The sequence below is a fragment of the Laetiporus sulphureus genome (assembly GCF_001632365.1).
Source record: "Laetiporus sulphureus 93-53 unplaced genomic scaffold LAESUscaffold_49, whole genome shotgun sequence".
NCBI classification, from domain to species: domain Eukaryota; kingdom Fungi; phylum Basidiomycota; class Agaricomycetes; order Polyporales; family Laetiporaceae; genus Laetiporus; species Laetiporus sulphureus.
This window is the reverse complement of record NW_024468558.1, coordinates 65,620-90,763: the sequence shown is the minus strand read 5'-3', so window position 1 is coordinate 90,763 and position 25,144 is coordinate 65,620. Positions and strand designations below refer to the sequence as shown.

Sequence of the window (25,144 nt, the reverse complement as noted above, 5' to 3'; positions counted from 1 at the left end):
GATGCCGTGCTGGACCATCTCCCACAGTGGGTTATCAAAATATCATAAGTCAGCTACCAGTCATCAAACCATATAATGTGACACGGGCACGCACCTATGTCCCGCGGGCGCTGCACAACCGCAACATTAATCTAGATTAATCTTCTCATTCACGTAGGAGCGGTTTGGTCGTGAATTGGCCCATACGGAAGCGCATCGATAGATGTGCCATGCCATCTTCTGCAGCGCCGAGCGCGCGAAGCGCGTACGATGAGGTGCGATGGTTCGAGCAACGCGGACGTGCACGCTTCTGCAACACGAACCCAAATTTAGTATGTGTATCTCACAATGAGCTGGTCGTAGATATGCACGTTCCCAAGAGCATCTGTGAGCAATCGCCATGTCTCGAGCAATCTGGACCGCAAGCCATTGTGGGGTGATTTAGACTGTCCGAGACAAGCGGATGAGCCAACTACCGCCGGAGGGTTGTCTCGGCGATTGGGAGGGTCGATTTTGTCATTGTCGCTCACTCATCCCGGCGATGGCAAAGGAGCTTTCTTCGTAATGAAGACTGTAGCACACCATCGTGCTTGCCAGTGACCCATGTGGACATCGCAAACTAGGCGAGCGCACGCCGACTTTGTCCTGGATTGATAAAGGAGTTCGAAGACACAAGCTCGGGTGGCCAGAGGATCTGAGTCAGTTGGGCTGACGGAGGGCGGATCACGGCCACGTGAAAACGCGCCCATACGTAACCATCCGGCAGCAAACCATTCCTCAGACGAACGACGTTCGGAAAAGTCGACGATCGGAAAGCCCTCAAAGTTCTCCCAGCAAAAACTCGTGTTTTACTCCTGTCGAGCTCGCCCTGCATAAATTCTTTCTGCTCTCGGTCAAAAGGCACTGCCATATCCACAACGCACAGCTCTGGCTTCTCTGAGCACCAAACACAGCCGGCCTCTGCCTTGGCGTGGTCATGACTGTCAAACACTCAGGACTAATCGCATACCATCTTCGCTTCACGTGCAAGGCGTTCTGTCGGTGGAAGGCTCTTTCAGATATGGATATTCTGTTCCTTGCGCTCCGATACCTTGTGGTAGGGGTCGCGAGCGCACTTCTCGCGATAGTTGGGATGTTTCTGGTGAGCTGGAGACATGACTTTCTGGAGTCTGGCGTGACCGATCAGTTCTTCTCCCAGAGCGTTGTGTCGGCTGTGGGCCACGCGATTCCGTGCTTGATGCCGCTCGCGCCGCCGCCGATAGATGAGGCGGCCCTGACTGCAATCGTCAACCGCGGTCGTCGGCGAACGCGTAGCCCCTCCACCGTAACGCTTTATTCTGTCTCGCTATCACGCCATTCTGCGTCCTCGTCTGCTATGGAGGTCAGCGGCGAAGAGCAGCCTGGCGAGCCTGCTTCGACGACGCACGGTGGGTCTATCTCCGCCAAATTGCCAGGAGCACCGCAAGCCCCCCCTGCCGGGATACCCGTGCTCCATCCTCCAGAGTGTGCGAATCCTCGAGCTGGTCCATCATCTGCTGCCAGTGGTCTGCCAAACGCCATTGAGCTCGACGTCTACAACCATCCACTTGTAAATTCTATAATTGCTCCTGAGCAGGTCTTGCCAGTGGGATCTCCAGCATCGTCGGAGACTATCTTCAGTATACCTACCGTGACAGAGGAGCTCACTGAGGATGAAACGATACCCGGAGGGACGCAGAGAGCAGGCAGGGCTTATAGCTCGTCACACGGAGAAGGTGCGTTGATTATGTTTGTTAACTTGCGCCTTTTCGTTGATGTGCTCTCCTAAAGCGTCAGTGAAACGGAGACTGAGCTGGCTTTCACGGAGGCCACACATCTCGCCACCACGCATTCCTCGGACGGACCCATACCAAGCGCCATACTTCTTCCCCACTCCGCAATCGCCAGAAGCGGCGGACTATGTCCGTCAAGTCAAACTCAGCCGTGCGGCCGGTGCACGGGTGACGATGGAGCAGTACTACCAGTGTGCCGTCGACGACTTCATGGCCGCACCCGTGCGGCGTGGACGCTCTCTGTCGAAGGACGAGAACCCCCTTTCACAGCGGGAGTCTGCGGTGATTTCCAGCTCCGAGTCGGTTGTGCGCAGAGCATCGTGGGCTGCGTCCTCGTCCACCCGGTTTCGCAGCCCGCGGACATCCATGGCGATAGACCGGAGATCGACCGTCGCTCCGGCACCGACTGCGAGCGAGCAGACGATGGCAAGCGAGCATCCTGCACCGGCTCGCCAACGTCAGCCTCTTGCTGCGCCGTCGAAACCTATTCTGCGCAAGTCTCCCAGGTGAGCTCTGCCACTACATTATTGTCGCACTGCGGCTCAATGTTTAGATTCTCTAGCCCTCCCGCGCGGCAATCGCAAATCCCTGTTAGAGTGTCCGACGCGACATCCGCCACAGCGAGAATCTCCGCTGAGGCACCGCAGTCTTCGCCGTATGTACCACCGTCGCCGGCGCAAGAGTCGCACCACACCACACCACCAGCACGAAAATCTTCCTGGAAAGATCGCTTTCGTCGTCATCGCCGTACTGCCAGCGTGGACGTCTCCGAGCCGAATCGTCCCAAAAGCTCGAAGAAGATTACGTTTCCATGAATTCCTCATCTTCCATTGTTAAGCCTCCCATCTCACTGTATCATTACATCCATCATCCATCATCATTGCTATTCCGACCAAATGCATTCTCATCACAATGATAGCATGTCGCTCTCAATAACTTATTCTCCTAAGTATTTCCTCAACGCCACTTGCTCCGCCAACCCCCAGTACTGTTATCATAGGCATCCCGATGTATCTACTCTAAAACTTCTAATTTAGAGCGTTTGTAGCATTCCTCAGTTGAAATCGGACGATGTGGCCACAACACCTGGCTACAACAGCTGCTGAGAATAATCATTGAGGCCCTGAGGAACAGGCGCCGAGGGATTTCGTCTGAGGCTGATGACTGCGGCAATCCTAGTACTCGCATTGGACCTCAAATATTGCCCATCCTTCTACCAAGCTCGGCTGCATTGCAGGCACAACTCATATGAACTCTCAGATGCCGTCAGAATATGTGGCTGCAATCAAGCCGTCTTAAGTGCACTGTGCGCCGGGTCACCCGCATGTCCCGGTGATTCCTCAACCTTGGTGATATTGGTGTCCGTCATCAGCGCTCAGCACTCGAATTCAGCATCGGTACGTATTTATTCGCTGATGTCCGAAGTCGAACGTTTTTTTGTCTCCAGCGGAGGAAGGGTCCATGAAACAAGGCAGGGACGTGCTCATTTCGGATGCGGTCATGTGATTTACGCGTCTTGGTTCATTCCCCGCAACTTCCTTGCCTTTTTCAAACATCTTTCTACCTTTGCCACACAACACCATAAGCACCCTTTCGGCTGAAGGGTTTTTATGCGAGGATGCTGGCAGTGTGCACGACAAACTTGCTCTCGTACCTGGATTCGATAACGTTGAAACGCGCACCAGTTTGTGTGCCACCGACATGCGCCCTGGACGTCGAGCCAACTTGCATCGTGTGGGCCCCGGACAACAGTGCTCTCTTCATCTCTTCAAAGGAGAGTATATTCAAGTATGACTCCTCAGAGCGCCACTTGAAACCTGTATACCTATCGTCGCACCCCTCGTCGATCAACGCGCTGGCGAGCAAGGACCGTGGCAGCACACTCATCTTCAGCCAAGGTCAACAAGTGCTCATCCTGGAGACTCATTCAGGACGAATTGTGCAGAAGTTTGACTCTCACAAGGCACCGGTCACTTCTATCGCGCTTTCCAACGACGGCAGCCTTCTTGCGACCACCTCCGCTGCGGCCGTGCACATCCATAATCTCTCACATGGATCGCATACGGTCCTCCGTGGGCTCACATCAATATCAGGCTCTATTACCGCGTGCCAGTTCAGCCCACATTCTCGGACGAGGCTTCTTATAGGTGCTGGCGCGCAGCTGCTGGTGTATGACACGACTCGCCCCTCCGGCCCCATCAAGTCCTTCACCTTAGGCAGAGAAAGGAGCCTTGGCGAGATTGTGTCTGTGGCGAGCAGCCCGTTCAGCAAGACACTCATTGCAGTCGCGTGCAGCGGCGGGACAATACATGTGGTCGATCTCGAGAAGGACAAAGGGTGAGTGCTCTGGTTCATGTGCGCGGTCCGTGTTGGCTGACGTGTGGCCGGAAGCATTCTCCGCGCGTTGTCGGTACATGTACCGTTGACCTCGCTGGTGTTCTCTGCTGAGGGCGTCACGCTGTATGCTGGTACCGAGAACGGCAAGGTCTTGATCCAGGACCTGCGCTTGCTTGACAAGGCACCAAAGTCCATCATCATAAGTGCGAAGGGGGAGCGGGTGGTAGCGATGTCAGTCCAGGTGTGTTTGCCTACTCCGATTGCTGTTTATGTTTGATAGAGCCGTTGTGCTGCAGCAGAAGCTCAAGACGCAAGAGGCGCAATCCAAGCCCATCGTCGCTACGTCCAGCAAGCCTCTCCTCACACAGGACACGAACAAGCATCCTGTTCGTCACACCTCGGCTGCTACTTCTGTCCCCGGAGCCGATGAGAAGGCTCAGGTTGCAGAGAATGCTCCACCCCCCATAGCCGAACGTACTGCCTCCCGCGGGGGAACTCCTGGCAAGCTGCGCGCGCTCGCCGAGAGCTCCCCACGCCCTGCGCGAACTATGCGGGCGGGCATCACCTCTCCGCTATCCAAGGGGGTGAGTAGCGGAGGTATCACCAAGCGCGTGATATCGCCGCCCAAAACGCCTCTTCATAGACGGTCGACGAGAGCTATTCTGGAGGAGGCGGATGTATCAGGTCAGTCTATTCCTTGACAGCTATCTCATAGAGGGCTAAATATCCCGTTAGTACACATCGAGAACCTCCTCGCGCCTCTTCCGGGGCGGAGGGCGAAGGAAAACGTCGTTCCAATGGATATCGACCCTAAGCCCGTACCTTCTGATAGCACATCTGTCCCTCCGCCTGCCGTATCGCGTACATCTTCGGGGCAGTCCTCACGCACGAGTGACATGGTGAGAAGCAGGCCGGCCAGTGCTGGGACCTTGGTGACCACGTCTACGACATCAAGAAAGCGTTCGGAGTCCACTAGCACCTCGGGTACATCGGTATCAGCAGCGCGCAGGACTGCTAAGTCGTCGACCGAATCAACTGGTCCTCGCGCGCATCCTCCAGTACCATCCGTGCACGTTGAGCCCGCGGCGATCTCATCGAAGAGCCGTACTCTGCAATCACAGACGCCTAGCCTGGAGCTGCCTGACATGCATGCTCGGTTGCCAGTTACTCCCAGAAAGCGGAGGGGCAAGGAAAGGATGGCTGTGCTTGGTCTCGGATCACCCGAGTTAGACCGGTGGTTCCGAGCAGGAGATGAAGAGATAGAGGAAGATGCACGAGAACAAGGGGCAGACAGCAGGAGGGTCGGCTTTACAAGCAAGAGCAGCAAAGACAATGAAGCTCGGGATGAACAGATCGATGACAACGATAAGTTGGAGGTCCCACGAGGAGCAGTCCCTACCTTCACGGTCGAGGTTTCCCCTAGGCGACCACTCCAAGGCAACGTGTCGACATGGCCGTCTGTAACATCGCCTCTTCGCAACCTTTCTCCTCATCCCGCATCGCCAGGCTCGCATGCGGCGGCTAATCTCTTGCAGGGCATGCTGCGCGACGCGATGTACGACTTCCGGCAAGAGACGCGGTCACAGCTGACTGGCCTACACTTAGACATGCTGAAGATGGGCAGAGGCATCCGGACGGAGTTGCGCACGATTGTCGACGAGTTCCGGGGAGAACTGTCTACGCTGCAGGAGGAGAATCGGCAGCTGAGAACGGAGAACGAGCGGTTGCGAAGAGGATATTGACATGATCATTGATAGTGTCATCGCGTATGCAGGGCCTTGCCGTTTGAACCTGGAGGGGTCATGTATATGATATATGATCACTTGTATGTAATCATAAGCCTGTTGGACTCAAGACCAAATTATCACTTTGGATATGTGGGTCACGTGACCGTGTCGGCAGCGTGACACCTCGCGTCAAGACGCGACAGTCACGCGTGGTGCATCTGGTCATTGTCTGTTGTCTCTCCTGTCTCTGTTCCTCAGCAACATTTCCCTCTGTTTTTTGTCGGCTTTGGAGAACGCTGCTCGATTCACGACGTGCTCTGCTCTAACTCATTGCTAGACGATTGCTATGACAACCTCTCCTCCTAGGAGCACCGTCCGCAGCCTTGTCTTCTGGCACGGCGAAGATGAGCTGCCAGATGTTCCTTCCCGCAAAGCCTTGAGTGACTGGGACGAATATGAAGACGAAGTTGTTGCAGCACAGCCCAATCCTGAGAGGGGGCAGTCTATGTACGTCACGCTGTTCGAAGGTATGTAGACTTGAATTACGCTTGAGCCAACTCCGACCTGTCTGCATGTAGATATGCTGAAGACGGTATTTGCTCACGAGGCGCATCTGTTTTCCCAGGAGGAGCTTGGGTGCTTCATGAAATATAGCGTTCTTCCATGTATGCTGCCATATTATTGCTTGAAATCGTTCGGACTCTGATTTCAATGTCGGTAGATGGGGAGCGCTATCTACTTGTTCGGCTTTGTCTTCGTAAACCTGGAAAATGGCACCGCCTCAGTGACCTGGAGAAGAGATATAAGAGAGAACTCGGCGTCGAGCTCCCGGACGTTGTCCAGAGATTATGCAAGCGTTTCGACACGAGCTCTAATCAAGACCCGGTCAACGTTGAGGTCAAACTTGAGCAAGACATTGAGTCCTTCAGCATCAACCGCCGTGGCAGTTCTACCGCTTCAGTCACGTCATCTGTGAAGGTCAAAGTAGAGGAACGAGAAATCATTGATTTGACCTTGGATGATGAAAAGCACCGTCCTGCGCCTCACCCTTCTACCTCACGTGAACACAATTTCAATTCAATTGATCCTATCAATAAATCGGAATATCCATCATTCGCGGATGATGAGGCCCATGCTTCTCTACGGGAGTTGCTCGAATGCCTGATACGAGAGGAACTCATCCTTGTAGCGAAGCAACTGGGCCTCAAAGCTTCCGGGAATGTGAGTCAAATCACGACTGTTGCGAAATCTGTCGCTGATGGTAGTGCCGTTCAGCAAGATGATTTGATTGAAACGATGCTGTCCTCATCATCGGTCCAGGCAACTCTTCCCTTCGCCATTAGCTCGTTTCATGCGAAAGCTAAACAGAGGGCGGACAGTCTGATGCAAACGAAGCTGCCCTTTTTATCTCAGAAGAGGCAGATCCATAGGCTGCGAGAGATGGTCACGAGACAGTTGGGTGCGCAACCGTTGTCTTCTTCAATTTACGTCAATTGAACGTAGACGTATCCCAAAATGGCTAGGTAAATGCCTCAGGATTAATGAGAATGTGATGAACCTATTCCGTCGTGTGAACATGGTGTACTTCCGGAGGTTCGTGCGATGTCCACTTTAGAATGTCGGTCACCTTCTACGGCACACGAGTGCACACACTTATGTCTTCCGCCAACGGTGCTGACTATCTATGTTTACAGTACGGAGCACACTCCGTCTCTCATGGTTCCGTCTATCCTGCTTCGGTCCAAGAAGCGAGCGTATGCTTCATATCAGCACAGGCGCACCACTGATATATGGCTATCGCGAGAAGCATTATTAGCCTACGAGGAAGCTTTGGAGTTGGAAGCTCAAGTCGATGCCCTCTTCCAAGGAGGAGCACCGGCTTCCTCCTGGCGGGCCCGCTCCGCTGCAACCAAGACGCCAAAGCCCGATCCCCAGAGATTCCGCACGCCTATCACGCCCAGCAAGAAACGTCTGCCGTCCACCCCGAGTACGAGGCATAGCGTATGCAGCAAGATTGAAGACGAGTCCATAGAGCTCGGCATGAACCTTCTGGGGAAGCTGGACGATAAGTCGCCCAGAGTGCGGAACGCGAGGGCGGTGAAGGAGATCTGGGAAGGAGTCTATCCTCGCTGGCAGGACATGCTGAGAGTTCAGGATGAACTTCCTGCCAGAGAGGGAGGCCTGGAGCGCTTTGAGTGTGGTAAGCATCAATCTCCTGTCGGCTGCCCATTGACTCATGGTGATCTCAGGACATATCCTGACGCGCATCGTCTGCAAGGCATCCACTGCGTTAGGTATTCTCAAAGAGCACGAGCTCGAGCTTGAAGTCCTCGAAGCCTTGCTCGCACAGCGCAGGTGGCGCAGGGGCCGAAGAGGCAGATGGCATGAGCGACGGGCACTTATTCTGATGCAGTACTGCGGCAAGTCAAGAGAGGCGTACGAGCGCGCGTTGGAAGCTGTGACGGAGGCCCTGTTAGACGATGATACGCATATCGGTCAGTTCTGCATTCTGCTCCTATCTACCGTGCTAACAATTTTGACAGTCTATCGGCCCAAGCTTGAGCGTAGATTGACTACTCTCGAGAAGTGGCTCAAGGTTTCCGAAGCTGACCGCCATACGTGCGAAGCAAAGCTGAACAAGGCCGAGGAGGTCTCTCTCTCAGGCGTGCGTGTTCACCACCGCACGTCTAACATGGTCTTGGATCGCTTCGGGCGGCCAGTCGGCAAGCGTCGGGCACTGCAGCCTAGTCAAGCTACAGGCGGTTCGCTCAAGCAGGCCGCTCTTCCTCAGTCGTGGACTCAGCATGTCTCGTTCGCAGAAGAGAAAGCGGACGCAGTACGTTCATTTGCCACATGCGCGATCACTCTGACTCGAAATTCCCGTCTAGGATAACGCCAACGCTCAGGGAAAGACTATATGGAAAGGGAGAGGAAATGAGGAGGTCAGCGTGGAAACTTTGGCTCTGCAGTACTATGAAGAACAAGGCTACAAGGGGTACGAACCCATTCAACGCTCGAGGCGAACATATCACTGATGTGCTTCCTGACCAGCTTTCATTGCGAAGGGAGGATAGTCACAACACTCTTCGGCCTGCTCTTCTGGGACATCATCTTCGCGAACATTCCTGGGACGTTTGAGACGCCGTATCATTCGTCTCCGCTGGACATCGCAGAGGATACGTTCCTCTTTGCACGACAACAGCTCATAGAACGCAGGTTGGATGAACTGAAGGAGGGACAAGCAAGGCAGGTCCTCGAACGTGTATATGATCAACATGCGGAGGCGCAGACGTTGTGTGTTGGAGTCCGATGGGGTCTATTTGACAAGCAGGATCTGCTGGAGATCACCGAGGTAAGTCGGTCCATTGCGTGGATTTCTAGTACAGTGTTGATTCGTCATTGTCGTGATGTGTCTCTAGTGCATTGGAGGCGATGCGTTGGCGATGATTTGTCGCTTGTTATGTGAAGACTACGCCGGACGATGTGGGGGCGTGCCAGACCTGTGCATATGGAATGCTGAGCACGGCGAGTGCAAGTTCGTCGAGGTCAAGAGTCCCAATGATCGAGCGCAAGAAAACCAGAAGGTTCATCTTTTTCTTTCTTGGCTCAAATTGGGATACTGAGGATTTGTTCTGCGACAGGTTTGGATGGACGTACTGCGACGCGCAGGCGTACCTGTGGAGCTGTGCCACGTGTATGAGCAGGGGACAGATGACCCTCTGGTCAAAAAGAAGGGCAAGGGCAAAGGCAAAGCGACAACGAAAAACATGAGCGACCTCGGTCAGCCCAAGCGCAAGCGGGAGGAATCCAATTCGGAAGAACAGCTCGTGGAGTCCGAGGACGAGACCGAGGTAGACTACTCTCAGCTGGACATCCATCCGAGCCAAGAGGGTGCCGGTACGCAGGCGGAAAGTGTGCTCCATGAAACGTCCAGAGTACAGGCGGGGAAGAAGGTCGTGAATCGTGTCGAGATCGTGATCACGTCCTCTCCTGCTGGGTCGCCCATTAAGAAGAGGCCCAGGCAGGAGCGATCCCCTTCGCTTTAGTTTGTTTGCCTCCCTTTCATGGCCGTGCTTATTTATTGCTACCCATATGCACTTAGATACGTCCGACGCTTTCCATATACCGTGTCACACCTTAGCTGGATATTATACCATTGTACAACAAATGTCAGGAGCTCCAATATGCATAAATTACTGGAGCGAGGCTTTCTCGAGCTTCCAATGACCAAGGTTGTACCTGCGCTCGTGATAGCATCTCCTGCTCTAACTATATACGAAGTCTTCCTGCACGAAGAAGTATCAGCAAGCCTCTCACCTTGATGGCATCATCATTATGAGGGCTGCATGGCAGCCCACGATGGCCGCTCGATGCGAGAAAGGTTGCTGGTTGTTTGCGCTACGATCTTTGCCGCGAGTGCAGTAACTCCGACACCGGTCCTGAAACCACAGTACGCGTTGAAATAAAATCAATCTTTTGCACGGCTGCGTTGAAAACGCGATGCGAATGCGTGATGCCAGGGTGAAATCAACCTCGGCTGAGTTCCACGCACCCTCGAGTTGGAATGCGATATACGATTGATGTGAAGGCTGTCCTATCTAGCTGTGTCCGCCCACTGGTTCCATGCATTCAAGTTCGAACAGAACGCTCAGATGCCTCCACATGCGGTGTCATATCGTCTCGTCGGTAAGGGATCGTACCGTCTTTGACGTCTCGCATGGGAATTCTGAAATCGTCATCGGTATGGTCCGATTCCGTGAGCGGCTTCCCGCACAGAGCGTTCAAGGTATGGACGACCGTTGTCACGCGCCATTACTCCCAATTGGAAGTCCTTCGACGAGCTGTCCTCGTCAGTGACCTTTCAGCTTATTCAGCTAGTTAGGATGTTTAACGCACATCACTCTCTAGATCCGAAGTGAATTGGTGCAGTATTTGAATTGTTATCCACAACCTAGGAAAAATGTTCCAGATTAGGGCCAGCCAGAATACATCTGCTAGTGATCGTTGGACGACCACGAACCGATATGTCTTATCCACATAACGGTCGCACTGCCTCCTTAGACATCAGCGCTGATGTCCAATAAAATGTAGAGCAAGAAACGCGTTGCCACCTTCTGAGACTGCAACTGATTTTGCTATTCTTAGCTTGCGGAATTGTCAGCGCCTTATGCATATTACGCAAGCATGCCTTGTCTAACTGGAATTAGCAACGTCAACTACTCTGGCGATCTCCCGATGACATGCATGAACGTTGTGTGACAGATACAGTTATGACTTACCTTGGATGTGATATGCCACTGCTCGCTGTATCGATCGTCCCTCACGAGGCTACATTCCAGAGAGTCGCCAGAACAAGTATCCGACAGAGAGAACAGCGTGATTCTTCTGCGATCGGTTTGGTTCTTCAGTTCATTGAATCCTTCGCAGCGTGAGTTCAAACGTTTATTATGTCAGTGACCCATACGACGTCCCACGTTCGTTCCGTTGCCAAGCGCGCATGTGAAAGGGAGTCAAGTCCTCTTTTTCTCTATTTCGTATTGACTCTGTCGGACGATCAGAGTTTTGCAACAGCCTTGCGGCCGCATATGAGTCGAACCGCCGCCGTCGCGAAGAAGCGGAGTTGGGTGGCACGGTCGATGCCTGCTACGGTCAAAGGAGTGATCTGAAGCGCCAAAGACCAACGTTCAACGTTCCGTGATCATCTTGGTTTACGCGATTGATGACGCTCGTGGAAAATCTCGGCTTCCCCGTGACCTCAACATTGCTCGGTCGCACTATTTCTCCGACTCATATTATTCTTGGCCTCCGTCGACATGCTAGGTGACACCTCCAATCCAATATGAGATGGCTGGCTGGAACTCGTCCTCCATTCCCACTGTCGGGGTGCCCACCGCCTCTCACAATGTTCGCCGTGCTGCTTGCTCTCTCGGGCCTCTGCTGGCTTCCCCTATACGCCTCAGCCCAGTCTCAGGCTTCGAAGGCGTACGCACCCGTCGTCGCACCATGTCCCTCTGGAATATCCGTTCTACGAGAGGCAGGAACGACCAACCAGTCCCTCAGTGAGGGAGAATCCGCCTATGTCTCGGGGAAGCGGAAGACAGTGCTCCCTGCGGCGTGGAAGTCATACCTCGCGGCTGTGAACGGAAGCACCAGCGATGTGGTGTCATTGCCGTCTTATGTCTCCGCAATCCTCAACGGATCATTCGGAGGATCGGCATATCCAAACTTGAGCATCGCGACAAGTGGCGGCGGGTACCGAGCAGCGACATTTGGAGCAGGGGTGTTGAACGCTCTGGATGCGCGCAATGCAACGTCTGTGCGTGCTGGGACCGGCGGGCTCCTACAGGCCTCCACGTACCTAGCAGGACTGTCTGGCGGGAGTTGGATGGTAACCTCCCTCGCACAAGCGGACTTTCCGACTCTTTATGATCTCGTCCTAGGACCCGAGACTACGACCTCCAGCGGTTTCAATGGGTGGCTAGCGAATTTCAGCCTATTTGACCCGTCAGACAGCATTGTGCAAGACACCGTCTATATTATTGACCTCGCGGACGAGACTGACGGGAAGGCGGGAAAAGGCTTTAACGTGTCGATCACGGACGTATGGGCACGGGCCCTCTCTCGTCACTTTGCGAACGGAACGACTGCTGCGACTTTCCTCGAGAAGAATGTGACGCATGGCGCAGGACTTACGTTCTCCTCGATTTCTACTTTGTGAGCAGTCAACTTTCCATGGCCAAGATGGCGTCGCTGTTTACATTTCTTTATAGACCAGCATTTACATCTCATACATTACCGTTTCCTATCGTCGTAACTGACTCAATCTCGCCGTACCAAAATGACTCGAACATCCTTAACGAGACGGAAGTGCTTGTCCCTCTCACAAATCCGATATACGAGATTAACGCATGTAAGCCCTTACCTACACTTTACGTTATGGGTGCACCAATCTTCCTCTCACAGATGAGATGGGCTCCTTTGATCCCGTGCTTGGTGCATTTATCCTCACAAAGTACTTGGGAACGACAAATAGTACCCTGTGCGTGACGGAATATGACCAAGTCTCCTTTATCGAGGGTCTCTCCTCAAGTCTTTTCAACGAGGTACTATCACTACCAATTGGCCAAAAGATGATTGCTTAGGTTTTCGCATACACAGGCTGTAGTATTGGAGAACGCAGAGATATCAGATTTTATAGAGATACTCTCTGAATATCTTCCAGACGGAGGCGACATATTCTACGGGCTCCTCCCGAACCCATTCCATGGTCTATCGCCAAATACGTACATCGCTAGCAACCAGACAGTGCTTCAGCTTGTCGACGGCGGGGAGGACGGGGAAGAGATTCCGTTCACACCGTTGCTTGTCAAAGCCCGCGAAGTGGACGTGATCGTCGCGATCGATGCGGTACGTGACTGATCATAGGTCTCGACGACGCGCATACCTGACATACCGTCAGGCCGCCGACACCAGCTACAACTGGGCGGACGGGAGCTCTCTTATTGTAGGAGCACAATTTCTCAATCGGGATCGTAAACTCCGCTTACCATCCGATGACTTAGGCAACTCAGGACCGAGTATCCTATTTCCCGGGCACCTACGCTTTCCCTCCAGTCCCGACTTCGGCATCAACCTTTCTCTCGAAGAACTTGACAAGGTACCCGACATTCTTCGGTTGCAATAGTTCCGTGAACTCGAGCGAGCCGCTAGTGATTTACCTTGCGAACGGTGGACCGCCACTCGGTCAGACGCCCGCTACGAATACGTCGACGTTGCAATTGTCGTACGGCGCGGAGGAGCTGGAAGCAATGCTCTCGCAGACGTTTGACATTGCGACGCAGGGTAGGGCTACGGAGAGTTCGGCAGGGTGGGAGAAGGATCCAGAGTGGCCTGCGTGCCTTGCGTGTGCGGTTGTTGACCGCTCCAGGCAAAGGGAAGGGGTCACGCGGAGCGGCGTCTGCGCGAGCTGCCTCGATCGGTATTGTTGGAGCTGAATCGTTGATTTTGTCGCTCACTGGACAAGGACTTGGTACATATGTGATAGAACTCTTTGACGAGGTGGAGAACAGTGAAATGCCCGAAGAGCGCAATCTAGATGTGTATCATTGCCCCACGAAAGATGATCATCATGATCACAGATTCGCCAATCGAATGGATCCCCAATCATAGCGATGGCCTGCGTAATCGTATCGCCATGATGCACTATCAAAGTCGAACGGATCAATCGAGGCGTAGACAAATTACAGCGGATTCCCGAGTATCACGGGTTGCTGTGCTGAAGCCTAAGCACACATACGTCGTGGCACTGCGAGATAAGGCGGCAGAAGGCTCACTGAGTGAGACATAGCGGAGATATATAAGCACGGTTTGAAGGAAGATGATCTCGTGTACTGGCGGGAAGACGGGTACTGCTGCAGTGAACGTCATCAATATTCAATGCTCAGCGCGGAACAACCGTTGGCGAGATCCTGCTAATCATCGATCTAGGTACTTAGAGACCAAAGCAGATGTAATCATCGTTGTTGTCAGGAATAAGGGACATTGATGTCAATTGCAGGCAGGCTACTCGCAAGAAATCATGATGGCAGTGACAAGGCGAGTGTGTGATGGTGGCCACTGGCGGCCAAGTGGTCAGGCTTGACTATATCGGGAAGGTCACCGAGCTGAGCTCGTGTCGGAGTTAACACTACGAGGAACTGGGCCAGAGCCTGACCCGCCGATCTCGATTAGGCCGTGGTGGGTTATGCGAGAGAACCTGAAAGCCTTAACCTGCCCATGCACCTGCTGTTCACCCCGAACCGCCATCATCCCTCCTCCTCCTCCCTTTGCGACAGCAGATTCGCGCCCAACGCCTCACCATCGTTCCTGACAACACGAAAGACATCAACACGCGTTTGCCCAACAACACAGTTGAACTATGCCGAGCTCCGCGTCCTCGCGCTACGCGCGGACCACCAATTCGACCAGCCCTCCACATTCGACCGCGAGCTACGTGACGGGTGGCCAGCAGAGACTGAACGTGGTGACGCGTCTGGCGATTGAGGGGAAGTCGAAGAAGGGTTGGGATGGGGCATCTATCAAGATGTACTTGAAGGTGAGCGCGCCGCGGTGGTTTTCATGTACGACACGCGCATTGTGCGAGGCCCTCTCCAGTGGGGTTCTTTTTTAGAAAACACGAGTTGTGGCGCGTTATGTGCTTGCGCGGTCGTGCAGGGGCTCATTTCGGAGTGTCTAGCCCTGCGCTCTCGTTCTCTGAACACATCACGCGCCATGAGTCGATGTAAACTGGGAGGGTGTTTCCCCATATTGTGTCGTTGTCCCTCGTGGTAACGTGTTTCTGAATGTTTTTCCTTCACTGGAAATATACGTTTGCCCTGATTTGCCTGACATCGAGGCTTCTTCAACACCCTCGTAATCTACCTTCAACGCTGCTATTACAACGCAAATGGTGGTGTAGAGTGTTCCGTTGCATAGCCACACATCGCAGTTTGTCGCTAGAATAATTTCTGCGAATATCGGCTGGTTATGTGACTTCGAACCGCTCCTGGTCCTGATCTCTTCAATCTTGACAGATCTCCTTGCCCCTCGACAATATCACGCCCGGGGCTACTATCGCACTCTTTCCAGGTATGATTATCATTTAATCCAGTTTTTCGTCCCTGTGCTAACGTTGCTCAGAGGAGAACTTGAAGATACTCGACTCCCAAGTTCATCCCCTCGACAGCAACTCGGTGCCCTACAATTTCTCATCAGCAACATCCCCTTTACTGCACAAAGCCGCTAGAGCGCTCAATCTCGCGGCAAGACTATCCACGCCCTATGTCCCTCCTTCGGCTTCCGAGTCAATGTCTGGATCTTCCGCCGGTCTGCCTTCCCTAGATGGAAGTTACACGGGGCACATCCTGGTCAGTGGGTACCAGGTCTCATATGTCCTACCAAAGGAGTTTCCTCGACGAGACGCCGACAACCGTGGCAGACGAGGAGCTAACATGATGCATTTCATGGCTGCTATCGACATCTGGGTACCTTTCCTGTCGAGGCCGCCACACGCTCCATATCTGGTAAGTCAACTGCAAGTATGTATCCTAATCTCAACTTAATCCGAGCAGTTGTCGATTCCAGTTCCCCGCTGTCTGTCTAATCAGATCAAACTTCGTCTGTTCCCTCCTGGTCCGTCTGCGTCATCTTCCTTGGCATCACTCTCGTCTGCTGACGAGGATGGTGGTTGGGAGCTAACCTCGGATCCTCATGTCACCCGGAGCCCTTCTGCGCGTATGTCGCGCTCTCAAACGTACAGCAATTTTGCGGACGATGAGTCTAGCGACACATCCGCCTCAGCAGGGTTTGCTGAAGGGTATGGAGTCCGGGGCTCGTTTCCTAGCACAGAGCGGATCCGCATACGATGGGCGTCTCCGGCGAAGCCTAATCAGCTTCCCGAGGCTACTGATGGACGTCGTCGTGTCGGAGTCAAGGAAGTTAGAGCTGAGATGACCTGCCTTGTGATTGGCACTCGCAAACCAAGCAGGCGCAGCAGAGGCGCCGAGGGCGTACTGATGCAGCTGGAATACACCGGTACATGCAAAGGCGTCTGGTTCCCTGGAGTGGCAACGATGCTGGGCATGGACGCCGCACTTGAAGCAGAGGACTGCGACATCACGTGGGTGCCCGGCAGAGAGCCAAAATGGACGGTCACTGGCGATACAGGGTTCACAGGATTCGCCGTAGGCAGCCCTGTGAGGACTCTTTCCAGAGAATCATCCGAGGATTATCCTCCACCCGTCAAAGTTCAGCCAGCTACGCCCGACCGGCAAGCAAACGGCGATGCCTCTAACACCACTCCGACGATGAGGAATCCAATGCCGTATACGTCTTCCGTATCGCTTCTGCGCGCACCGCTGCCCGCACAGAACGTTGCTGATTTCTCATTCGAGGGCTCTCCTGTCTCTACTCCTACTAATACGGTGTCGTCTCTGGCTTCCCTTCCTCAACCGAGCCCAGAGCGCAAGGGGAAGAGGCGGTCCTCTTCCATTGGTAGTAGATATGCCGATACAGACACAGACGTGGACATGGACGTGGATGTGCGTCCGCCGAGGATACCGATCACCCTGCATCTAAACATGAACGAGCTCCTGCCTCCTTCCAAGAACGTGTTCACGTTCAGTATCTCGGGCACGGTACTCGTCACACCCCGTTCTCCTCCCATGACCCCCGACTCACGCAAATCATCGCCTGTACGCTCTCACCACTATCTCTCCGACAGTGAGCTCGAGCCCGAGCCTATCGCTGTTCCACGATTCCGCATATTCTATGCTGACCGAGAAACCATCTCGACCATGGTGCGGAATGAAGCTGATGACACGACCGTGCTGGTCTATGGCACCTCTACCGATAGGCGGCGCGACATGTCATTGAAGACCAGGCTCACAAAGGGAAATCAGGTGGCATGCGGAGTGGACGTTGCTCACATTGTTCTGCGACCTTCCGCACTTGCCGGTTACGATGATCTGTCGAGCGAAGACAGCGAGGACGTCTCGCACAATCGTTCCAGGAGCTCTCATGGAGGGAACGCCTCTCGGTTGAGAGAGTCATCTATGATGTCTAGTTCACGGCTCAAGCCACCGAGAGACGGACCGCTCATGATACCCTCGGTGAATGTTACTATCACGCCGCTCCTTGGCGAGGGAACAGCCTTCACGAATGGCTATGCCGTCCACGTTTGTCTTCCTGCCCCATCGGACGCCGACTCGGAATGGCTGGAGTTCGGACTCGCCCTTCCAAACTCAGACCCATCTTCCTCCATGTCGAGCGATTCAACCATCCGTAGCATTGATGCAACGAGTGGCCCTCCTCGTGTTGAGATCGCGAGCGCGAGTGTGGAAGGCGTCCCTGTACGGTTCCAGACAAGCGCCGTCATGAAGCAGACTGCGAGCTTGACTGGAGTGGGGTTGCCGTTCGAGGAGGCCAGTGGTAAAGAGTGGATAAGCTGGGTTAGCGTACATGTTGGTCGCGTCGGAGGTGGGAAGGTGGAGATCATCTACCTAGTTAAGGGCAAGGAACAAGAGCCCAACCCCGAAGATGAAAAGGCCAAGCGTAAAGGCAAACAGAAGGAGCAGGACGTTGTCCCTCTGGACATTCTGCTGCCCAGTTTCGCATTGCCCGTCGGGCGGTTGCAAGTTGATATCCAAGTCCGTGAAGGTCGGTCGATCATGACATCATGCGGAGAGACTATCTTCTGATCTTCTAATCTAGATTTCGAGATCGCTTCGTTGCGAACAAACCTGATGCACCGACAGTCTGCACCGCACGGTCAGATGCTGCTCAATTACGCTATGGACGAGTATTTCTATCCTCGTCTTGTGCTGTCCGTCATCCCGGTGGCGCCGAACGAAAGTCGCAAACTTTCAATGAGCGCGAGAACATGGAAGGCTATGCAGGTCTCAGTCTACTTTGTCGTCGTGATGATCGTGTTCTCCCTTGTGACTGATCTTCGGCGGACGACCGCGGAACTCCATGCCGTCAGGCAGTCTGCCGCTAACCAAGCTACGGTGACGGTATCGGTGCCCGTCGTGACAAACTCGCATGGATCATTGGGCGATCCCACCGTCCTCACGCCGGAAACTGTTACAGTAACCGCGACCGCTACTGCCACCACTCTCACGACGGTTGTCACCTCGCAGAAATTCTCGCCTGGCCACGATATACCAGCATCAAGCGAAGATACAATACCATCAGGTTCCGATGATGAATTTACAAGACTGACTCCTGTGGATGCTGCTTATCCTTCCGCAGATTCTATCATCTCAGATGATCAGAACGAGCGCGATGCACTAACCCCTACTCATCAACCCCACTCATTCTGGAATTTGCCTGTCAAGATCACAAAATTTAATCTTTCTGATAGCCAGATGGCGAAGAATGCATGGACAACCGTAAATGTAGTGCTCAACGGTGTGGGAGCTTTTTGGAAAATTTTCCAAAGCGTACTGCATTATCCTGTATGATTTGACAGTGTCGTATATTGTTTCGTTGCTATGACTTTGACTTATTGCTTGCTATGGTAATGCAGACTACATCTTTCTGTTGTATTGCTATGACGAGGAAACGGCTGCATATCCTTTTTATCACCACGCATTATCGTGTAAGTCGTGTCGACTGGACCACCGTGTCACGATATTCAATTTTCTGAAAGACCGAGCCCCATCGTACACAAGAAAACATCTAATGCTATGCGTACAAGTGTACAATAAACAACACAGATCAGACGGGTCAGCAACAAGAAAGACACACTACTGCGCACATCGGGAGTTACATCAGTACTTGGACATCGGAAGGTCGTCCCACTGGACCAACGGACGGGGAGGATCAGCTCTCCGAAGGGAAGCTTTGAATGCCTTGGGATCCTCGATGAAGTGTACGCCATCCTTGATCTTGCCTTCGTAGTCGCTGTCTGCTGGGTACTGCTCGAGAAGCCCAGGAACGCATGCCATGATTTGCTCCGATGCCTCTGGGGTGAGCGATGGATTCTGAACTGGCAAGGTGCCCTGCCAGTATTTGGTGAACTGAGAGAGCAACGGCTCGCCATCACCAGTCAACTCTTCCCTCCACTTCTGTCCGTTAACCTTGATCCCTCGCTCGATGAGCGTGTTCTCGAATGCCTCCATGGCGACAAGGCCGATCTTCTTAGGCCGAGGCTTCTGCGAGCGCAAGTGCACAGACATCTTCGCGCGGGAACTGGATGATTGGTGGATACGGGACATGAACAAGGAGATGACCTCTTGCTTGGTGATGCTCTTGACAAGACTAGCATCGTGGTCGCCTACAGTTTAAAAAATGAGTTAGCATCAATGAAAGCCGGTACAAGCAACACTTACGCCTCAAGAAGTCGAGATATCCGGAATCGATATGTGTCCAGTAGCGGTTGGTCTCCTCCCCGAGGTTCTTGACCGCCTCTCTCCAACGGCGCTCCAGTCCGACCTGCTGCTCCTTGAGCTCAGCGTCACTTATCTCCTCCAGCTTGTCTTTCATCTCATCCAGGAACGCTTCTATGCGCTCCTCGAGATACACGGGTCCCCGCTCGCTTTGGATGACAATCCTCAGGCCGATGTCAGATTCTCCAGGGGAGATCATCTGCGAGCATGACACAATGTAGCCTAGCTGTTCTCTTGTGCGAAGGACGTTAAACGCAGGCTCAGACAAGATCTGAGTGAGAAGTGCAGATGTCACCCGGAGGCGGGGTTCCAGGAACGATCCGACGTGCAGATAGTACGTGATGGCAGAGTTCGGCTCATTGACGTTAGGAACCACGGTCTGCCAAACATGATTTGATCCTGTCGAAATGGTTAGTTCCGCCACAGTTTGTTAAACAGTGCAACTTACCATCGGAAAGAATGAGTGCCGTGTCGACGACCTCCAAAGGATTGAGCGGAGCAGGCTGAAGGATGTCCTCCGTCATCGCGGCCAAGCGGACGGCATCCTGCAGGAACGTCAGACAGGGCAGGAAGGAGACATTGCACCAGAGACACCTACATCCTTGTACATATTGCCAACTACGAGCATGCGCATATGTAACTGCGAAAGAAGCCGTTGAACATGTTCCTCAAGCTCTTCGATTGTGATCGCTATCATTTGACAAAATGTCAAAACATTCCTAACGCACAACGACATGACACTCACTAGACACTTCAGCGAGCTTCTCGGATAGGATCCACTGCTGCTCTGTCAGAAGATGCCGACCATAGTAGTCGACCAGACGGAACGGAGCGCCCATGAAGAAGTTCTCGTAGTCTCGTTTAGCCTGATCATTCAAACCGTTTCAGCATCAAAGGGATCGTCACTTCAATCGCATCAACATGCCTGATCTTTCATGACCTCCAATCTATCGGGTCGGAGCTGTAGGTTCTTCACTTTCTCGATCACATCCTTTGCAAGCACGTGCAGCTTGTCGTTGTACCCTGAGAGCACGACAGACATGCCAAGCGTTTGCGGCGAAAAGTTGTACGTGAGGCCGGCTAGCTCAGCATCATAGGAGAATTCCGTCAAGGAGTCGTTGACGAGATCCGAGAAAAGCCTGAAATGCTAACTTAGCTATGGATTATAACTCCTACGCATATGATACGCACCGGGTCATCACGCTTGCTCTTGCAGAAACATTGGCTTCCGGACTAGAAGCGCGGAAATGAGCGGTCGTCGAGAAGATCGAACGTTAGTCAGACCTTCGAATGTCAATTAACACATGTGCCCTTGGTACCCAAAACTGGTCATCCTTCTTGTGCCACAGGCTCGTCAACGGCGTATCCCGAATAAGAAGAGGACGCTTCATAGGCTATCACACGCAAGAAAACGGACATTAGCCTTAGCCTCGTGTCCGTGATCCGTCGATCGCGCTGGTAGGTGGAGACCTACCTGATCGACGGGGCGCTTCTCGACATCTAGATTCGTCGGAATGAACTCGTTTGGACCTGGGAGGAAAAGCTCAGGTATATTGTTCGGCGCTTCAGCCTGTGAGTATTACCAGTCAGCGGGTGCGCACACTCACACAGTCACAGTCACATCAACTCACCTCCCTGACGAATTCCTCGTCAAGCCTTTCCACTCGGTACGGCGTGCCATACCAAGGTTCTGTTTTCCATCCGCCCGGGCCTCTCACGCGTTCGTGCTCCTCAGCCTTCGCCATGAGAACCACGCGTCCACTCTCGACTCGGAGGCTGTTTAACACTTCGCGCATCTCACCTTCTCCGTTGTTGATCGGATCCTTCTCATCCCACTCCCACACGAGCTGCGGTGCGCTGAGAACGAGCTCCCGCGGGACCGGCCACGAGAGGTGCTCCGTAACCCACACCGCGTAGTCATCCGGCTTGCGCTTCTCTGCAAACCGGAAGCGCGTCGCCTTGATGATACTCATTTCACGCTGGTACCACGCTGGCAACTTGGATGCACGCAACATAGACAAATACTTATACACGGCAAGTACGACCTCCTGATGGTGCTCTGGCGATGGACGGAAATGTCATCTCACGCATACGTCAGCTTGATAGCTCACACGCACCGAAACCGGTCTTGGTCAGGCTAAGCGTGACCTTTAGCATGGCGAATCCGCGCCCGAGGTTCTGCGGCCCAGCGCTGAGAGCCGTAACCCAGCCTTTGTTCTTGAGATAAGAGTGCAGAGATCCGGGGCCTTCATGTCCCAGGAAGTGCGTGAGAAAGCTGCCGGGCTGGTATCGCCATTGGCGGGGTTGCCATGGGAGAGGGAAGGAGACCTCTACGGCGTGGAAAGACATGATTGTCTGTACCGATACCAAAGTCTAGAGCATGGTCAGATTAACGGCGTAGTGGACTGTCGCTGTGGGTACTTACTCCCATTTCATTTGGCCCGAATGGGTGATCGTTTATCATTGGCAGAGGGTTCTGTCCCCGATTTGGTGTGGGCGTAAATAGATTGGAAACCATGTTGGCAAGCTCGTCAAGGGATTCTGTTCACCACGATCGTCTCTGAGTAACGGAACCAACCGTAAAGTGGAACACGATTCACCTTTACCGATCACGCATAACCGCATTCGTCCTGCACAGTACTCCTTGCTCCACCATTCCACTAGCCTCCGGCGCGTTTCGCGCCCAACACTTCCTCCATCGGCGTCCATCTCGCTGTTAGCGGAGGTGGACGACGGCGCAGGAGATGGCACGCGGGACGACTCAGGGGTAGCCGCGAGACTACTGCCGACCGATCGAGCAGTTGCGCTCAACGGTGTGCTAGCGCCGTTCGAGCTGAGCAGACCCTTGGCCTTCAGTTCTCTACCAACCTTGGATAGACTGTCGCGATTGCCGCTGCCAAACTTGCTCCATGGATGTCCGGGCTTGGTAAGGTGCTTGTTCAACTGAAAGATTCGCCACATATCCGCTTGGTGGTTCTTCTTGTGCTCGGAATCGACGGCATTGAGCTCGCGAGAGGTGCAGGATGGCGCGAACAGCGGGCAATGGAAGAAGGCGGCGAACCGAGAAAGCGCGCCCGGGAGAGCATCGGTCGAGACGGAAAAGTAGTAGTTTGTGTTGGAAGTGCCCGTGAATGCGTTAGAGTTGCCGTTGTTTTTGGCTAAATACTATGTATGCGGGTTCAGAGAGGAGACAACAATGTTGGACCCGAACGTACCTCCGAGTACTCGTTCTCCCGGGGGTACTGCTCGGTGCCCTGTGCATCACATGAGCATTGACCTAGCTGTATTCCGCTGTACTGTTCGCGTGACTCACCATGAATAGCAGGTGCTCACAGAAGTGTGCAAGCCCCGGCATGTCGTCCTACAACCGTACATGTCAACATCCAAGTCCACACTTCCAGACGTGCATTACGCCCAGCGACCTCATCACGACACGATCCAGCAACTGCACACTTACCGGGTCATAAAGATGTCCGACCGATACGTCCAAACTGGCAGCAGCCTTGTCCGCCTTGGCGTCGTGAACCAGCATAGCTTGTAGCCCATTCTCTAGCTGGATGATCCTGTACTCCCTGTCGTCTTGCCTGGACTTGTGGATCGGCATGGTAAACATGTAGTAGGGCTTCGAGTTGGGGTGCGAGACGCGTTCCCATTCGGGGATGAGCGGTGGTGAGGCCATCGCGGCGGTAAAGTAAGGGAAGAATTGGAGTGTCCTGGCGGTCCTCAAACGGCTCAACGACGACCACGCAGAATGCGGGGGATGAAGTGAGGGAAAACGAACGCGACTCGCCAGCAGCCGCTGCATTTTATGTCGGGAAATGACAGACTGAGAGGGTGCGCTTACATCATTTGAACCGGGGACTGTTCAGGCGGTGGGAGGCTTCGTGGAGGTAAGTGTCAACATCGCTCGGCGACACAAGTCCTTCTCTGGTAAAATGCCACACCGGAACATGTCTGCTCCTTAGCCCATCTCACACCCAGCGGAGGATCAACCTTCTGGTCCTTCGAAGCAATCAGGCCTCTCATATGATCGTGTATTTTACGACTGGACATGACCAAACGGTAACCGCGCTACGACCGCCGACAGCGCCAGTTACCATACTGCATGACTGGGATGACTGAGCCTGAGTGATCCTCGGTAGTCGAGAACGACACAGGGAATTATCACAAGAAGCCGTCCAGAGTCGGCATATCGACAACCCTTCGCGCGGACCTCGGGCAATGCGCTGTACCACCTGCTGACCAGGGCCAGCAGGCCAGCAGGCGGAGCGAGAGCGGCGGCATTGTAAGTGTAACTTGAAGCTTTTACGTTTTCTTTTCTCATATTAGCATCAGTCGAACCGGTGGTTCTTTATCCGACAAAGGTATCTTTAGTGAGACACTTACGCGAGAGTCAGAGCGTGCGAACCGGACAGTCGCTACAGGAATGCCAATCGCGTTGTGAACGGGAACGTGTGAGAACAATAGGACTTTATTGACGGACTAACATAGCATACAGACGGGGCACGACAAAATTTATACAGGACCAAGGAGCGGTCATACATGAAGGAGCAGAAAGAGGCGACATGTCCATGACACTGATAACGGAAAAGGCGGAGCGAAAGTGGCGGTCTGGAACATCAAACATACAAGACCTGCGGAACCACGTGGGATGTTGAGAGAAGACGCAGGACATGTTCACTTCCTTCTTCCAAGTTTCAATCCCGACCTGGCGTTCAACGTCAATGTCTGTTGTTGCAGAACATGTGCCGGTGCCATGAAGTTTTTACGACGGCGGAACAGCAGGACGTGAGGCTCCGGAGCTAGCATGAAGTAGAGTCAAACGCGCCACGCGTCTTTATAAATGTTTGAAGTTCCACTCACCATGGACCTCGTAGTGCTCCCAACCCAAGCTCTGCGTGATTCCAATGCCTCTCCACTCGTCCTCGGTCAACAATCGAAGAGTGCCACTCCTGTCAGGATTGAACAAGTCCTTTGGAATTGTCTTCATAAGCGGTTTGGGCAGAATGACGTGGCGGTATTCATATTCCTCGTCTGAGTACCGATCAGAATAGTGGATCCTACGAATCGAGATTACGCGTGAGTCGGTGCGATTCGCATGGACGATAATAACAGGCCGACTTGTCGATATATTCTGCCATTCTCCTCTGGGCTTCAGCCTCAGCTAGCGCAATGGCTTGAGGGTCTTTGTCTTTGTGAGCCATGACGAAAGTGATATAGTTTGATGTTGATAGTTGGATATCAAGGCGGACGCAAGTGGCTCCCGGCGGGCAAGACGCGACTAGTCACAATGTGTCACAGACCGATGCGGACATCACGTGCTCGACGCGTCACGATTTGAAGCTCAGCGCGGATGGGACGC

At 53.5% G+C, this 25,144-nt stretch overlaps 7 protein-coding genes across 7 annotated transcripts; 5 read left to right on the top strand and 2 right to left on the bottom strand.

The window, feature by feature from the left end:
• The first annotated feature begins 581 nt into the window (after positions 1–581).
• Positions 582–2,846, top strand: LAESUDRAFT_815372 (uncharacterized protein). The gene is made up of 4 exons (XM_040914682.1): positions 582–1,120; positions 1,178–1,733; positions 1,789–2,296; positions 2,353–2,846. Exons 1-4 carry the CDS (start codon positions 956–958, stop codon positions 2,603–2,605), a joined length of 1,482 nt encoding a protein of 493 aa, XP_040760057.1. The 5' UTR covers positions 582–955; the 3' UTR covers positions 2,606–2,846.
• A 508-nt stretch (positions 2,847–3,354) lies between these two features.
• On the top strand, positions 3,355–5,977 carry LAESUDRAFT_815371 (WD40 repeat-like protein). The gene is made up of 4 exons (XM_040914681.1): positions 3,355–4,127; positions 4,182–4,368; positions 4,424–4,811; positions 4,863–5,977. Exons 1-4 carry the CDS (start codon positions 3,409–3,411, stop codon positions 5,867–5,869), a joined length of 2,301 nt encoding a protein of 766 aa, XP_040760056.1. The 5' UTR covers positions 3,355–3,408; the 3' UTR covers positions 5,870–5,977.
• Positions 5,978–6,092: 115 nt separating this feature from the next.
• Positions 6,093–10,080, top strand: LAESUDRAFT_706344 (uncharacterized protein). Its single transcript, XM_040906621.1, has 12 exons — positions 6,093–6,381; positions 6,433–6,519; positions 6,576–7,075; positions 7,130–7,313; positions 7,378–7,447; positions 7,549–8,054; positions 8,104–8,349; positions 8,398–8,690; positions 8,743–8,849; positions 8,906–9,206; positions 9,274–9,438; positions 9,496–10,080. Exons 1-12 carry the CDS (start codon positions 6,201–6,203, stop codon positions 9,898–9,900), a joined length of 3,045 nt encoding a protein of 1,014 aa, XP_040760055.1. The 5' UTR covers positions 6,093–6,200; the 3' UTR covers positions 9,901–10,080.
• A 1,308-nt stretch (positions 10,081–11,388) lies between these two features.
• LAESUDRAFT_730299 (lysophospholipase) lies at positions 11,389–14,112 on the top strand. The gene is made up of 6 exons (XM_040909810.1): positions 11,389–12,568; positions 12,625–12,764; positions 12,818–12,957; positions 13,013–13,261; positions 13,314–13,358; positions 13,417–14,112. The coding sequence occupies exons 1-6, from the start codon at positions 11,757–11,759 to the stop codon at positions 13,846–13,848; spliced, it is 1,818 nt and encodes a 605-aa protein (XP_040760054.1). The 5' UTR covers positions 11,389–11,756; the 3' UTR covers positions 13,849–14,112.
• A 511-nt stretch (positions 14,113–14,623) lies between these two features.
• Positions 14,624–19,050, top strand: LAESUDRAFT_730297 (uncharacterized protein). The gene is made up of 5 exons (XM_040909809.1): positions 14,624–14,948; positions 15,427–15,481; positions 15,533–15,915; positions 15,964–18,049; positions 18,104–19,050. The coding sequence occupies exons 1-5, from the start codon at positions 14,772–14,774 to the stop codon at positions 18,853–18,855; spliced, it is 3,453 nt and encodes a 1,150-aa protein (XP_040760053.1). The 5' UTR covers positions 14,624–14,771; the 3' UTR covers positions 18,856–19,050.
• LAESUDRAFT_730295 (insulin-degrading enzyme) lies at positions 18,966–23,692 on the bottom strand. The gene is made up of 16 exons (XM_040909808.1): positions 23,240–23,692; positions 23,096–23,143; positions 22,998–23,036; positions 22,383–22,947; positions 22,208–22,323; positions 21,900–22,155; positions 21,414–21,841; positions 21,257–21,352; positions 21,067–21,176; positions 20,974–21,015; positions 20,708–20,921; positions 20,528–20,648; positions 20,381–20,472; positions 20,231–20,327; positions 19,726–20,181; positions 18,966–19,670 (listed from the first exon to the last, which is right to left on the bottom strand). Exons 1-16 carry the CDS (start codon positions 23,459–23,461, stop codon positions 19,165–19,167), a joined length of 3,408 nt encoding a protein of 1,135 aa, XP_040760052.1. The 5' UTR covers positions 23,462–23,692; the 3' UTR covers positions 18,966–19,164.
• Positions 23,693–24,226: 534 nt separating this feature from the next.
• Positions 24,227–25,038, bottom strand: LAESUDRAFT_730294 (CKS-domain-containing protein). Its single transcript, XM_040909807.1, has 3 exons — positions 24,904–25,038; positions 24,646–24,842; positions 24,227–24,584 (listed from the first exon to the last, which is right to left on the bottom strand). The coding sequence occupies exons 1-3, from the start codon at positions 24,984–24,986 to the stop codon at positions 24,460–24,462; spliced, it is 405 nt and encodes a 134-aa protein (XP_040760051.1). The 5' UTR covers positions 24,987–25,038; the 3' UTR covers positions 24,227–24,459.
• Positions 25,039–25,144: the final 106 nt, after the last annotated feature.

Bases quoted from the DNA above. Each gene is read 5' to 3' on its own strand.
- LAESUDRAFT_706344 (XM_040906621.1), top strand. From the start codon at position 6,201: ATGACAACCTCTCCTCCTAGGAGCACCGTCCGCAGCCTTGTCTTCTGG. The intron at 8,055-8,103 runs GTAAGCATCAAT...TGGTGATCTCAG, and splicing joins CCTGGAGCGCTTTGAGTGTG to GACATATCCTGACGCGCATC. The intron at 8,850-8,905 runs GTACGAACCCAT...CTTCCTGACCAG, and splicing joins GAAGAACAAGGCTACAAGGG to CTTTCATTGCGAAGGGAGGA.
- LAESUDRAFT_815372 (XM_040914682.1), top strand. From the start codon at position 956: ATGACTGTCAAACACTCAGGACTAATCGCATACCATCTTCGCTTCACG. The intron at 1,121-1,177 runs GTGAGCTGGAGA...TTCTTCTCCCAG, and splicing joins CGATAGTTGGGATGTTTCTG to AGCGTTGTGTCGGCTGTGGG. The intron at 1,734-1,788 runs GTGCGTTGATTA...GCTCTCCTAAAG, and splicing joins TAGCTCGTCACACGGAGAAG to CGTCAGTGAAACGGAGACTG.
- LAESUDRAFT_730299 (XM_040909810.1), top strand. From the start codon at position 11,757: ATGTTCGCCGTGCTGCTTGCTCTCTCGGGCCTCTGCTGGCTTCCCCTA. The intron at 12,765-12,817 runs GTAAGCCCTTAC...TTCCTCTCACAG, and splicing joins GATATACGAGATTAACGCAT to ATGAGATGGGCTCCTTTGAT. The intron at 12,958-13,012 runs GTACTATCACTA...TCGCATACACAG, and splicing joins CCTCAAGTCTTTTCAACGAG to GCTGTAGTATTGGAGAACGC.
- LAESUDRAFT_815371 (XM_040914681.1), top strand. From the start codon at position 3,409: ATGCTGGCAGTGTGCACGACAAACTTGCTCTCGTACCTGGATTCGATA. The intron at 4,128-4,181 runs GTGAGTGCTCTG...TGTGGCCGGAAG, and splicing joins GATCTCGAGAAGGACAAAGG to CATTCTCCGCGCGTTGTCGG. The intron at 4,812-4,862 runs GTCAGTCTATTC...ATATCCCGTTAG, and splicing joins GGAGGAGGCGGATGTATCAG to TACACATCGAGAACCTCCTC.
- LAESUDRAFT_730297 (XM_040909809.1), top strand. From the start codon at position 14,772: ATGCCGAGCTCCGCGTCCTCGCGCTACGCGCGGACCACCAATTCGACC. The intron at 14,949-15,426 runs GTGAGCGCGCCG...CAATCTTGACAG, and splicing joins CTATCAAGATGTACTTGAAG to ATCTCCTTGCCCCTCGACAA. The intron at 15,916-15,963 runs GTAAGTCAACTG...TAATCCGAGCAG, and splicing joins CGCCACACGCTCCATATCTG to TTGTCGATTCCAGTTCCCCG.
- LAESUDRAFT_730295 (XM_040909808.1), bottom strand. From the start codon at position 23,461: ATGGCCTCACCACCGCTCATCCCCGAATGGGAACGCGTCTCGCACCCC. The intron at 21,016-21,066 runs GTCTGACTAACG...CCGCGCTTCTAG, and splicing joins GTGTTAATTGACATTCGAAG to TCCGGAAGCCAATGTTTCTG. The intron at 20,649-20,707 runs GCATGTTGATGC...TTGAATGATCAG, and splicing joins TGGAGGTCATGAAAGATCAG to GCTAAACGAGACTACGAGAA.
- LAESUDRAFT_730294 (XM_040909807.1), bottom strand. From the start codon at position 24,986: ATGGCTCACAAAGACAAAGACCCTCAAGCCATTGCGCTAGCTGAGGCT. The intron at 24,843-24,903 runs GTCGGCCTGTTA...CTCGATTCGTAG, and splicing joins ATGGCAGAATATATCGACAA to GATCCACTATTCTGATCGGT. The intron at 24,585-24,645 runs GTGAGTGGAACT...ACTTCATGCTAG, and splicing joins GGAGCACTACGAGGTCCATG to CTCCGGAGCCTCACGTCCTG.